The sequence below is a fragment of the Pristis pectinata genome, chromosome 17 (assembly GCF_009764475.1).
Source record: "Pristis pectinata isolate sPriPec2 chromosome 17, sPriPec2.1.pri, whole genome shotgun sequence".
Classification (NCBI taxonomy): domain Eukaryota; kingdom Metazoa; phylum Chordata; class Chondrichthyes; order Rhinopristiformes; family Pristidae; genus Pristis; species Pristis pectinata.
In genome coordinates this window covers 5636292-5651456 of record NC_067421.1, presented here as the reverse complement: position 1 = coordinate 5651456, position 15165 = coordinate 5636292, and the positions used below count along the sequence as shown (strand labels likewise).

The window sequence follows — 15165 nt, the reverse complement described above, 5'->3', positions numbered from 1 at the left end:
GTAGTCCTAGAGTCTTGCATACAGAAACAGGCCCTTCGGCCCCACCGTGTCCATGCTGACTTTTTTGCCCATCTACACTAATCCTATATGCCTGCTTTGGGTCTGTAACCTTCTATGCCTTACCATTCAAGTGCCTCTCCAACTGTCTCTTAAACATACTGATCGTATCTGGTTCCACCACCACCACCTCCGGCAGCACGTTCCCGATTTCAAGCACACTGCTTTTTCAAAAAAAACACTTTCTCCTCAGATCCTCTCTGAACCTCCTTGCTCTCATATTAAACCTATGTCCTCTTGTCTTGTTACCTCCTATCATGCGAGAAAGTTTTTGACACTTCACCCTATCAGTGCTGCTTTTATAATTTTATATCATACCTCTATCAAGTCACCCCTTTGCCCTCCTTCACTCCAGGGAAAACAAGCTGACCCTATGTAATCTCTCCCCATAACTGAAGTCCTTCAGTCCAGGCGGCATCCTGGTGGGTTATAGGACTCAGCCAGCTCCATCATGGACACAACCCTCCCCATCATCAAGGACATCTTCAAGAGGCGGCGCCTCAAGAAGGTGGCATCCATCACTAAAGATCCTCACCACCCGGGACATGCCCTCTTGTTACAACCATCGGGGAGGAGGTACAGGAGTCTGAAGACCCACACTCAACGGTTCAGGAACAGCTTCTTCCCCTCCGCCATCAGATTTCTGAACGGTCCATGAACACGACCTTGTTATTTTGTTCTGCATGGTTTATCAAACCCCTGTGCGTCCCATGACATCAAACACTTCCACTTTTTTAATACTGACGTGCACCAGACCATCAATGTACTCCTCCCTGAAATCACTGTCTTTCATATACTTCTCCTTGGTGAATACAGATGAGAAGTATTTATTTAGGACCTTGCCCACGTCCCTGAAGCAGACTCACTATTTTTCCTGGCTAACCTCTTGCTCCTGATATACTTGTAGAAGGTCTTGGGATTCCCCTTAATTTTATTTGCCAAGGAAATTTCATGACCCCCTTTTTATTTTACCCTCCTCATTTCTTTCTTCTCTCCTTATACCCTCTATATTCCTCCGAGATTCGCTCGGCTCCAGATGCTGAGACCTGTCATGTGCTTCCTTTTTTCCTTTAACACCCTTTGTCATCTGCAGAGATGGCCAGTAACTGGGGACAAGTTACTGAGTGAGTGCGGATTGATATCTCTAGTAACTAGCAACCTGCTGGGTGGGTTTAATGAATGGCTGTGATCAATTAGCATTTGTATAGGTAGTCAATAAGGTGAGAAGGGGGTTACTAAGTGAGGAAGGTTGTTAACATCTATTCACTAGTCAGTAACTGCTCAGTTGATACTTTTTATTCTGAATGCTTGAACTTTCAGTTTTTATTCCTTTAATGGAAAAAAATGTTTTGCACAACCCACTTACTAATTCTCCTGTGCTTTGCCTCCTAACAGAGCTCAAAGTGTCCCGTTCACCTCCTATGGTGGGCCCCACACCAGCCTGCTGAAGCGCCACATATCTCATCAACCCTCGGTCAATACAGACCCAGCCGCGCAGGAAATCTGGAGGTCGGAAACATTGCTTCAGGTGAGGGTTCAGTGTGGCTGCTGCTGGAGGTTGATTCTGCGTCTTTCTCCTCCGGGGTATTGCTGCAGTAGCAGGGGGTCCAGGCCACGGCTGCTTCAGCCGTCTGACCACGAACAGAGCTGCTGATGCCAGTCTCGTTCACTGTCACGGCACCCTTCTGTCACTGGAGCCCTCTTTGTGCTTTATTTCACTGCTGGGCTATTCCAGCGGGACTCCTGGCTGGTGCCCATCCTGTGCTCTCAAACTTCAGCATATCCAGAAATGCTGGAAGTACTCAGCAGGTCAGGCAGCATCCGAGGGAAGAGAACAGTAAACACAAATGCTCTCTCCATGTTACCTTCACCCTTTCTGTGCTTGCTAACCTACTTTGAATTCGAGGTCAGTAACACGTAACTTTAAAATCCTGATCTTCACATTTAAACCTTGCTTCATGACTTTGCCGATCTTCGTCACTCCCACTTTCCTCCTCTGACCTCCCTTTGCTCCTCCGATGTCTGGGGTTCACCCATTTCGGCCCCACACCAGAATCTCCTCAGTTATCGCCCTTCTGTTTCTTTTGTCGAGCTTTTGTTTTTCACCCTCTTATGTACATGCCCACATCAGTCTGATCACCCTTTGTGAAGCATGTGGCGATCTCCTCCTATGCTAGAGGGGTTGATTAAGACTAAAATTTAGTTCCAGTTGTCAAAGAGCATTTTCTGGTGCACTGGTGATGTTCCTTTTTCCAAATTACTCATTCTGAAACCTCTTCAGTTTGCTAACCACCTTGTACTGTGCTCTCAACTAGCTTTTGCTAACTGTCAGTTGGGGTGAAGTTTGGCCAAAGCCTTTTGATGTTGGCCTTTTTCAGCCCAGTTACCTCTTGGTGATATTCGGCTCAATCGGAACCTGATCCGAGTGATTGTGGGAAAACCCACATTCCACAGAAAGGTAAAGTGATGCACCATAGAAGGCAACTATTTGGCCCATTAAGTTGGCTCCAGCTCTTTAAAGGTCTAACCAGTCAATCCTACTTTTCATGGAATCCTGTATATTGTCAAGTATTTGTCCTGTTACGAACCAGCAACAAAAGAAACACACTGAGTCATGATTCAGTGCTAAAACTATTTTATTAATCACTACTTATGATAATAAGAAAATAAAAGTAAAAAGGTTAGAATGTTAGAAGTAAAAATGTTAAACCTTGAACATTGACCCCAAAACTAAACTCTTCGTGTGTGTGTGTGTGTGTGGCAAAGTCCCAAACTCCAAGTCCAAGAATCTTAAAGTTCAGTTCAGCAAGCCATAAGGTGAAACATGAGCAAAGGCTTCTTCAACACCCACCGTTGTCTAAAGATAAAACATAGATGTAGAGAACATAGGGAGTAATTACGAAATCCAAATGTTCCACGATGGAACCCAAACGACACCTCAGTGTTTACTCGGTAGTGACTTCCTCACCCCGAAAAGCATCCGACTCGTCATCGTTCACACAAATACCTGTTTCCTTCTACAGGTCAGCAACAAAGTGAACTCCACCGGATTGCTCCCAATTTCCATACGTGGATTGCAGTGACAGACACAGTTGTTATCTCTCATCCATCGATAGAGAAACTAGCAGGCTGGTGTTTCTCTCCCTTTTTTCTCTCTCTCTCTCTGACCTCGACTGACTTTTTCAACAACGTCATTATGTCCTTTACCTTCTGTTGACGTAAGCACCACACACACACACACACGCACACACAGCTACTCTATCTTAAAGGAACATTCACCGAGTCCGTAACACCTCCCACCTAAAAAGAATTTTTTTCCAAGAAAAAATTTAACCGTGCATAATACAGTTAGTAATGTTAATAATTATCATTCTACACAATTACAGAATATCAGATTAGTAGAGATACATGTTTCCCATTTAACATCGAGAAAGACAATCAGCAATTACGTTATCTTTGCCTCTAATGTGAGTTATCATGAGATCAAACTCTCGCAAAATTAAACTCCAGTTTAACAGCCTTCTGTTCTTGTTTTTGACTCGGCTCAGAAACACCAATGGGTTATGATCTGTATACACAGTCAGTGGTTTCTGTGCGGTGCAAACATATACACTGAAATGTTGCAAGGCTAAAACAAGCGACAGTAATTCTTTCTCTGCGGTGGAATAATTCTTTTGATGCTCATTAAATTTCTTTGTAAAGTAAGCTACAGGATGGTCAATATCATCACGGTCACCCTTCTGCAACAACACAGCTCCTGCAGCTTCATCACTGGCATCTACTGCTAATGAAATGGCTTTTCAAAGTCAGGTGATTTGAGCACAGGATGGTAGCATAAAATGGCTTTCAGCTTCTCAAATGCTTCTTGACAAGGATCTGTCCAAACAAACTTCACTCCCTTCTTCAGAAGATTAGTTAGGGGAAGAGCAACATTAGCAAAATTTTTACAAAATTTTCGATAATATCCAACCATTCCCAAAAATATTCTAACAGTCCTCGTACCCGTGGGAACAGGGAACTCAGATATTGCTTGAACTTTTTCCTGAACGGGAGCCAACTTGCCTTGACCTACAACATAACCAAGATACGTCACAGTGGCATGGCCAAATTCACTTTTAGCCAAGTTAACTGTAAGGTTAGCTTCGGAAAGTCTTTCAAACAGCCTTTCTAATGCAGAGATGTGATCCTCCCATGTATCATTCCCTGTCACTAAGTCGTCAATGTAGGCATCTGTATGTTTTAACCCATGAATCACTGAATCATTCTTTGAAATGTTGCCGGAGCATTTTTCATTCCAAATGGTAAAACATTGTATTCATACAATCCAGAAGGGGTTACAAAGGCTAAAATTTCCCTTCCTCTATCTGTTAATGGAACACACCAGTACCCTTTTAATAGGTCAATCTTTGTAAGAAATTTTGCCTTTCCCACTCTATCTATGCAAACATCCACCCTAGGAATAGGGTAAGCATCTGACTTTGTTACAGCATTCACTTTCCTGTAATCTGTGCAAAATTGAACAGTTCCATCAGGTTTAGGCACAATAACACAGGGCAAACTCCAGTTTGAAGCAGAACGTCTAATAATATCATTTTCTAACATGTATTCAATCTCCTGGTCAACAAGTTTACTTTTTTCCACATGCATTCGATATGGGTGTTGTTTGATTGGTTTTGCATCCCCAACATCAACATCATGAGTAATTATCAACGTTCTGTTTGGAACATCTGGGAACAGATTTTTAAATTTTAAAATTAATTCCCTCATCTGTTGTTTTTGTGAAACTTGTCAATGGTCCAACTTCGTTTCAAGGTTCTCCAGGGTATTTTGGTTTTTTAGTTTCGATGGAACAATATTTGTTCTAAATTGGCCTTCCTCAATATCCACATCAGATATCTTAGGAGCAACATTCACATCACATGGTATTGCCTCTGGAAATCTAGAAGTTGCACACATGATTGTTAACAAATACTGATTTCCAGCCTTAGACTTTGGCAATGGGCCAACACAGTCCACAATCACTTTCGAAAAGGGTTCACCAAAAGCATGAATAGGTTTCGATGGAGCCACAAGGGGTCTTTGATTTGGTTTACCTACCATCTGACATGTTTGACAGGTTCAACAAAACATCACCACATCCTTTTTCAAACCAGGCCAAAAGAATTGTTTCAAGATCTTCCCTACAGTTTTATTCACACCAAAATGACCACCCAAAGGCATACTATGGGCCAGATTTAAAATCTCATTCCTATAAACTTTAGGAACCACAACCTGATGAATAACTTCCCATTCCTCATTAACAGGAACATGAGGAGGTCTCCATTTCCTCAGTAACGCTCCATTTTTGACATAATATCCAATTGGCACTTCTTCAATCTCATTACATGAGTGCTTTTTCTTTCAATTCTGTAAGCTCAGAGTCTTTCGTCTGTTCCACCATAAATTCTTTCCTCGACAAAGACAAATCTTTAAATTCAGGCTCACTACAAGGATTTTGATCCTCCAGTGAAGACAGAAAAGTCCTCAGACTAAGGCATCATAATTTTCTTCCTGTTTAGGAGCTGTCACAGGGAACCAACATCAGGACTGCACAGGACTGTCGGCCTTGGCTAATTCTTTAGCTCTAGCTCGAGTCATCCGCACAGGATGGGTTAAACATCTGGATCATTCTCAGACTCATCAATCCTTGGTTTGGTCGTTCAACCGTACCACAGAGACACATTTCTCCATCCGCAAGGTCATTCCCCAATAACAAAGAAACTCCTTCCACTGGTAAACTAGGTCTTATCCCTATCTCGACAGGTCCTTCTATGAATTTGACTTAAAATCACCGTGTGCAAAGGGACAGACATGGTGTCACCTGTAACACCTCACAATAAGTTTGCCTCACCAGTGTCATTTTCTTCACCAGAATTGGAAACACTTTCGAGCTAGAGAGATTGACAAGCCCCAGTATCTCTAAGGATTTTCACTGGCACCTCCTGGGGTGACCCATAATTCAGTGAAACAAAACCCTCTGATACATAAGACTGGAATTCCCTCCTCACCTTCTCCAACTTTTCATCCTTTATCTCTGGCAAGGACTGATATTTTAACAAAATCTCCTAAATACTTTTGATTTTTAATTACCTGAAAGCAAGCATTGGGCACGGCTTCCTTCTTGTTCTTCACAAGGTATCAATTAGCTATTACATGGCCAGCTTTCTTACAGTAATAACAAGTACGCTCAACAGGTTTCTCCAGCACTGGCTTCTTTTCATCCTTCCCGTTTTGATTACCTCCCAATTTAATCTCCGGTTTACCTGGATCGTCTTTATCACTCTTTTGAAAGGTTTTAGGTGGTCGCCATTTGGATTGATGAGTTAAAGCATAATCATCTGCCAACTCAGCAGTTTCTTGTAATGTTTCCACCTCCTTTTCATGTAAATACGTTGCTATGTCAGCTGGAACACATCTTTAAAAGTCTTCCACTAACATCAATTTTACCAATTGAACCTAACTCCCAACTACATTTTTAGCCATTCAACATCGTTCAAAACATATTCTCTTTCCATTAGCAAATTCCATTTACGTCTAATTTGCGGATTTCTTCTGGTCTCTAAATTTTTGTCTATAAACTTCAGGTACCTATTCATAGGCTTTCAACACGGCTCGTTTTACCTGGGTATAGTCAGCTGCATCCTCAACAGACAAAACAGAATGAGCTTTAGCTTTTATTACACTCTGTAACATCAGAGTCCATCCTTCCTTGGCCAACTTGAACTCACGACAACCTTTTCAAAATGTTGGAAATATTGATCAGCCTGATCATCCTCTAGAGGAAGGACTTAATCGAACCTCCGTGCTGGCTAATCAACAATCATCAGAATCAGTTTCCAATCCTTCTCTCCTCATTTTTAACTCATGTTTTTCCTTCTCCTCCCTATCATGCTCCATGCTCCACATTTCCATCCTGCTTTCCTTTCTTCTGCCTCAGCCTCAAACATCAACCGAATTACTTCCCCTTCCCATTCAGCCTCTAACTTCACCCGAGTTCGATTTCCTTCCCATTCAGACTCAAACCTTAACCGAGTTTGCTCTCGTTCAGACTCTAATTCTACTTTCCTTCGTTCGTCCTCTATCTTTGCCAGCTACGCCGTTGCCTCAGAGATCGCTGGTTCACTGTCAGTAAACTCTTCTAACACCTCCTCCTCCAACATCTTCTGTTCCACATAATGGCCAGCTATCAGTCTCGGAATATCTGCCTTTCTGATAAATCACCTTACTGACACAAGATGTAGCTCTGCAGCCATCTTCACCTTATTAGGCTTGCTCATTCCCTGCAATCCTCCAAGGGTGGGTTTCGTTCAACAAAATTGTATTCATTGTTGCTGGTTTGCACACACACAAGCCAATGAAAATGAAATATCAGACCCCAATTGCTTGAAATTCAGACCTCCCTCGTCAATCTTTGGATTTTGTATCCTGGACGAGGCCCTTATTTTGTTAAGAAGCTCAACAAAAGAAACAACCTGAGTCATGATTCAGTGTTAAAAACTATTTTATTCATCACTACTTAAGTTCATGAAAAATATAAGACAGAATGATAGTATGTTAGAAGTTAAAATGTTAAAACTTGAACATTAACCCCAAAAGCTGAACTCTTCGTGTGTGTGTGAGCCAAAGCCCCATACTCCAAATCCCAGGAATGGTTTGTAAAGATCGGCTCAGCATGCCATAAGGTGAAACATGAGCAAAGGCTTCTTCAACAACCACCGTTGTCTGAAGAAAAGACGTAGATGTAGAGCACATTGAGAAATATACCGCGATGCAACCCACAGGACACCTCCGTGTTTGCTCGGTAGTGACTTCCTCACCCTGAAAAGCATCCGACTCGTGGTTGTCCACTCAAATACATGTTTCCTTCTGCAGGTCAGCAACAAAGTGAATTCCACCGGATTACTTCCAATTTTCTTACGTGCATTGCAGTGACAGACACAGTTCTTATTTGTTTCTCTCTCGCTCTCTCTCACCTCAACTGACTTCTTCAACAGCGTCGTTACGTCCTTTATCCTCTGTTGACGTAAGCACGCCACACACACACACACACACACACACACACACACACACACACACACACAATACTACTACTACTCTTATCTTAAAGGGACATTCACCGAGTCCGTAACAGTCCCTTTGTAAAGTTATCATATCTGGATTCCTTCCCCTTTTGAGGCAAACTACTATACCCTCTTTTCTGACACCTTACAAAATTGAAACTACGGAAAAAATTTAGGTCTTAATCCTTATCAGAAGGGCTTGATAGCAATAATTTATGATTTAATTATGAAATACTTCTAGAATCATTAGACAAAATTAAGAATGAATGGGAGGGTGAACTCCAGACATCTATACCTACAGAGACTTGGAAGAAAATTCTTCATTTAGTCAATATATCTTCAATGTGTGCCAGACACTCGTTGATACAGTTTTAAGGTAGTCCACAGGACCCATATGTCCAAAGATAAGTTAGCTCGTTTCTATAACCATATAAATTCTATATGTGACAGATGTAAATCGAATGTGGCTTCTTTGACACATATGTTTTGGTCCTGTCCTCTTCTGGAAAAGTATTGGAAAGACATTTTTAATATTATTTCAAACGTATTGAAGATTGATTTACAACCTCGCCCTATCACTGCAATTTTTGGATTACCAAGGATAGAGTCTGGCCATTTATCTCCTTCCGCTAACCGTATGATTGCTTTTGTTACATTAATGGCCAAACGATCCATTTGCTTAAATGGAAGGATCCAATACCCCCTACTACTTTTCAATGGTTTTCTCAAACATATCATGTTTAAACTTGGAAAAAATTAGGAGTGGTACTGTTGATCCTTCGCTTAAATTTTGAAGATGTTTGGAGTCCATTTATTCAATATTTTCACATGATGTAGATCCCCTTTCAATAACTTTCCACCTTGGAGGAACGGACTTGACGACATAATATTGTTCTGTTTCTACTGAGAAATTTTAGCCCAGTTTTTTTTTTCCCTTTGTTTGTTTTCTTTTGAAAAGTTTTTTTGTTTAGTTTATAGTGTTTATAATTTTTTTATTGATTTGGGTTTTTTTTTTAAATTTATGTAATAAATCTTTTTCTTTCCTTTCTTTTATATTCATTTACTAAGAGATCGTGGATCTACAGATTTTTTTAATATATTTTATTGTTCTTTATGATTATATATCCTATGATTGTTATCCTTTTGAGGCAACACGTTTTTGATCATAATAACTCACTGAATATTTTTTTTAACCAGTTTGCCATAAATCTGTTCTTTCATTTCTGACCCTTCTGCTGGAAACAGTCTAGCCTTACTTATTCCAAAAAAAATTCATGATTTTGAACTTCTACATCAGACTTCCTAAATGTCTTTGTCTTAAGAGGTATAACCCCAAATCTGCAGTCTCTGCATATCAGAAGTAGAACATCGCTGGTACAATACTAATATTTCCAAATCCTTGGTCTTCTTCCAAAATGTGCTGCCCTCTTTTGATGATAATGCAGTCAAGGCGAGGCAGTGCTTTAAGAGATAAGCAGAGCTTCCTTCCCTTTGAATGCTTTGCTACTATTTATAAAGCTAAACAATACCAGTGTTTTTTTTTTTATAAACACTGATTTCAACTTGTCCTGCCATCCTCAATTTCTGGTGGATCAACATTCTCAAGCATCTATTCTCCTGTCCTCTCTTCAAAGTTATGCCATTGTCTCTCCTAACTTTGCCATGTCCTCCTAACTGTTGTTCCCTTCTCTCTGTGAATTGCATTTCACTACAACTTTAAATTATGTTCTTAATACACAAATCCAGATCATTTTAATTTCTATTTTTAATAAAGTGACTAACTTGGGAGACAGTCTTGGGCATTTCCTCCCAGTCAGATAAATCAGTCATCACCACTCTGATTTCCTCCCCAAGTTTCCTTCTCGGCAGCTGTGCCCTCTAGAATATACGTGCTTCTATTTCATGACAAGCCCACTGTGTGAAACTTCTTCAAATGACTTAAAGTTCAAACACACATCAACAATGCCACTCTCACCCGCCTTGTCCGAAACTTCATCAAATAACTCAATCAAGTTGGTTGATTGTTATGTGTTGGTTTTCACATGTGTCCAATGAAGATTAATTTTGTCTCCATTTTAATGTTGGAAATACCTGTACTGATGTTTGGTTCTCTTGGCAATCTAGGATATATTCTGCTTGGCATGGTTAACTTTTCTACTTTAAGCCCTGCCGAGATTTATGTGCATTTTTGACCTGACACATTAACTGTTTTTCTTTGCACAGATGATGCCTGACCTGCTGAGTGTTTCCAACCTTTTCTGTTGTTGTGTGTGTCTTTACTTCTCATCTATTGAATTTCTCTGTTGCCTTCTTTATTGTTTCATCGGCAGTATTCTCGTCCTTGCTAAAGACAGATGCAAAGTATTTATTTACGACCTTGTCAATAGCCATCATCAGGTCTCTTTTCCCCTAATTGACGATGCTTTATCTTTGACTTCCAGCCTATTTTCAAAGGCTCTTGTGTTGCCTTTTTAGCTGATAATCTACTGTCTGGCACTCTTTCTCCCTGACTTCCTTTTTCAGCCGCCTTGGTCTTTTACTGAATTCTGAAGCCAATATTTAAATCAAATCTATTTTGCTGTTTCATTTTAATCTTTTAACATTAAGGAGTTCTTGCTTTGAATGCACTTTTGTAGGCATAACTAGGCCATACCCAAATGTTTTAAAGATAATTTTTGTACCAGTCTTCAGTTGCAATCCACCTGGTCCAGATCCCCCTCTCTAGTTGTCCAGACCTCATCTCTGAACATCACAAGTGAACTTTGTAGACATGAAGTTGTTCTGTGCTCACTTTTCTGTGGGATGTGTAAAATATATTTTTTAATCATTCTTCAAGGGTAAATGTTTGAATCTCTACATGTGGATCTTACGGTGCAGGATGATGCTCTGCGTCACTAGATAAGTGCGCATGTAAAAGTTGACCGTGAACAGGGTGAGACTGGCTGAAGCATTGATACTCAGGACAGCAAGGGAAGGAATTGTTGGCCACTGGTGAGATGGGATATGACCGTGCCATGTATCCTTGGGTTCAGTTATGTAGAATGCTCTTGAATGTGCTTGAAAACTGGGGCCAGAAGTGGTCGTGTTTAATTTTAATGAAATATTCACTTCAGTTCCTGATATTTTGAATTTAAAATTTTGGAACGATTTGCCAGACATCTTAACGAAGGCAAAAACCTGGAGTTGGAAATGTATAGCTGAGACAGTTGACATGCTGGACAGATGGGCAATGGGTGAGCTACAATTCTGGTACAAGAGGGATTGTTTCCTCTCGTTTCTTCTTAACTAATCACCTTTTTAAAACAGATCTTTATTGAAATGTGGCTTCACCATTATTCTCTGGAATTGTATCAAAAGATGCAGTCTCCCCATGTCAAGGTATGTATGTTCAGTTTTTTAGTGGTTCCTTTTTGCTGTTTTGATCAGTAATGTGTTTTATCATTTGTCTCTGTACCCTGCAGGCTTCATGGGGCTCAGATCTGTAGTTAAAATCAACTTACTAATCTGCAAACACTTGATTTTTGTTTTAATTTGCTCTTCTGCTCTCGTGAAACACAACTGTTTCCGGCTCTAAAGGGGTGCTCCATATTCTGATTGGTAGAGTGGAAGTTCATGCTTCACGTTGATTACTGTAGGATTTGAATGTGCAGGTATAAGACCCACTGCCATGTGTGGATTTGTTCAGCTAAGCGTTACATTTTCTACCACTAAATGCCAAGGGCATCTTTACCTTCAGTGAAGGATTCCCCTGTCCAAATAGAGAGTACGATTCCTCTGCAGGTCGTCCTTTCCAGGGTGCAGTGTGTGATAGAGTTAAATCCCTGCATACGATTTTTGCCGACAGTACTGTGGGTGGGTAGCCTGTGGGCAGGAGAAGAGGACACGTTGCTATCAGGATGATGGCTATCGTTCAGTCTGGCCCCATAGTGTGCATTTGAGAGGTGTGGCAGCATGCACTCTTTCCGGCCTCCAGTCAGCATGCTAGGTAGACAGGTGATAAATAAGGAAGAAATGGTGTGTCCCCTATCCCAGAGGAGGTGGGGGGGGGGGGGAGGGGAGGGGAGGGGAGGGGAGGGGAACAAAACAAAAAAAAAAGTTGAGCCAATATCACAGAAGGATCACTCATACAGACTGAGAAATCCAGTCACCTGAAATTGAAGAATTCAGTACCGAGTCCACAAGGCTGCAACGTGCCCAGATGGAAGATGAGCTGCTTGTGTTGGACCTCACTGTGACCGGTGGGAGTTGGATGGAGAATTAGTGGCATGGAATGAGAAGCTCGGGGTCACCCCTGTAGACTTGAACACCAGTGTTCCACAGAACAGTCACCCAATCTGCGTTTGGCTTCTCCAATGTAGAGGAGACAGCACTGTGAACACCAAATGCAGTACAGGTGACCCTCACTTTAGGGCTGTTCGGTTACAGAAATTCACCCTTGCAGAATTCACAAATCACTGCCCAACGTTTTGAGACACGAAATTTGCTCTCATGAAACTTATGTAAAAGAAAAACAAATACAATTGTTTTTCAGCTCTCATTTCTTGATGCATGGGCAGATGGCACAGCTTCACTTTGCAGAAAATTGAGATACAAGCTGTCTCCTCGGAACATAATCCCCTCCCCCTGGTAACGTGGGGGTCACCTGTAGTCTACAGTGGAAGGAGTGCGGGTGCTGCTTCATCTGGACCGTTGGGGTCCCTGGATGGTGGGAAAGGAAGAGGTGAAACAATTGCAAGGGGAAGAGCTGTAAGGAGGATAGTTGGTGGGAAGGGAAGTGTGGAGCTGGGAGTTGTGAGGGGACTGGTCCCTTCAAAATGCTGAAGTCTGGCAGTGGGATCTTTGAAGGTGGCAGAAATTGCAGAGAATGATCCAATGAATGTGGAAGGTGAGGACTAGGGGATTCCTATCCTGCTCCGTCCCAGAGGGGAGAGGGTGAGAGTAGAAGGGAAATGGATGAGGTGTGGTCAAGGTCTTTGTTAACAATGGTAGAGGGGAAGCTACGGTTGTTGGTATTGGTTTATTATTGTCACTTGTACCGAGGTACAGTGAAAAACTTGTCTCGCATACCGATCGTACAGGTCAATTCATTGCACAGTGCAGTTACATTGAGTTAGTACAGAGTGCATTGATGTAGTACAGGTAAAAACAGTACAGAGTAAAGTGTCACAGAGAAAGTGCAGTGCAATAAGGTGCAAGGTCACAACAAAGTAGATCATGAGGTCATAGTCCATCTCATTGTATAAAGGATCCGTTCAATAGTGGGGTAGAAGCTGTCCTTAGTCTGGTGGTACGTGCCCTCAGGCTCCTGTATCTTCTACCCGATGGAAGAGGAGAGAAGAGAGAATGTCCCAGGTGGGTGGGGTCTTTGATTATGCTGGCTGCTACACCAAGACAACGAGAGGTAAAGACAGGAGTCCAAGGAGGGGAGGCTGGTGTCCGTGATGTGCCGGGCTGTGTCCACAACTCTCTGCAGTTTCTTGCGGTCCTAGGCAGAGCAGTTGCCGTACCAAGCCGTGATACATCCAGATAGGATGCTTTCTATGGTGCATCGGTAAAAGTTGGTGAGAGTCAAAGGGAAAAGGCTTAAAATATTGGCAAAAAGACTGGTGCCTGTGGATTGGAAAAGTTCAGAGTTTGGGTAAGCAGGACCCAGACGTTGAATAAAGAGGAAGCAGAATACAGGAGTGGCCTCGTGAGAAATGTAAAAACAGACAAACCTTCTGCAGACGTGTAGGAAGGAAGAGAGCAGCAAATGTTAATGTGTGTCCGTTGCAGACAGGTAGGAAAAATTATATAGAGAAAAAGGGAAGTGGCACAGAAATCAGAAATTTTGTTTGTTCTGTCTTTCCTGGAAGTAAACACTGAAACCGCCCCCCAGAGATAGTGCAGAACAACTGGTCCAGGATGAACGAGACACTGGAAGAACTTGTTATTAACAAAAACATATTGGGAAAATTGTTGGTATTGGAAGCCAAAAAAATCGCCAGGAACTAATGACCCACATTCCCAAGTTTTGAAAGAGGACAAGCCTCCCATCCCGGGATTCCAGTCTGGGAACCCTTTGTTGCACTCCCTCTATCTCCAGTATCTCTTCCATTAGGTAGGGAGACCAGATCTGTACACAATGTTTAGGCAGCGCTGTAACCCAGCTATTAGTGCTGCAGCTTTACAGCTCCAGCATTCCTGGTTCGATTCCCAACCTCCAGTGCTGACTGTGTGGAGTTCGCACATTCTCCCTGTGCCTGGCTTAAAAAGATGGAGCACATTTTACCCTAAAGTTTCAAGATTTTGTTTTCTTCTGTGGTTGAGTAAAAGGCACTGTGTAGAGGGAACCCCGCTCTAAAATCTAACCCCTGGTATGCGAAATGCTTCATTCTGTCAGTAAGTGATCCTGAGCGCAAAATTCCAGTAAATGTCTATGAAGATGAAAGTTTTACCTGTCCCAGCCTGTTGCAGTTTGGGAGGCATGGTGTGATCAGTTTCTAAAGTTGTCATGCCATTCGCATAGACTCGGCACTCTTCGTAACCCTCACACAGCCTATGAAAGACCTTTTGCAGTTACTAATGCAGTTTCCAGTTTAGATGACTGTACCAGACCATTAAATCAGCACTGTCCCTTTCACAGTCTACACCTAAATGTGGCTTCATTTCCTTTCACCCTGCCAGCCATCGCCTTCCAGCTCAGCTGAGACCAGTTGAATGAGCTGTTTTTCTCCCCTTTCTGCTCTATCAGTAGTTATTGCAGCTTCCGTGCTGTGAACGTTTGCAGAACTGTCAGCCACATGCAGTGCCAGGCCTCCACTGTGATGACCATGGTTTCCCAATGTGAAATCAGGAGCTGGTGTGTGGCAGTCATAGCTGACTCCTCATTGCTCCTTGGCCCAGCCAAAGCACTATATTCATGGGTGGTCTTGCCAGGTATAAAGGAATCAAGCATTTAACAAATGGTCAGTGATACTGGTTTAGGTGGGGTTCCCGCTACTTTTTTGTTTAAAGAATTAATATTTCA

At 42.0% G+C, this 15165-nt stretch overlaps 1 protein-coding gene across 1 annotated transcript in view; it reads left to right on the top strand.

Moving 5' to 3' along the window:
• The window catches only part of smpd4 (sphingomyelin phosphodiesterase 4), a 72504-nt gene that overhangs the window by 20916 nt on the left and 36423 nt on the right, over positions 1-15165 (top strand). The window contains 2 exon segments of the mRNA XM_052032484.1: positions 1453-1585; positions 11463-11534. Coding sequence (XP_051888444.1) covers positions 1453-1585; positions 11463-11534 — 205 coding nt within the window.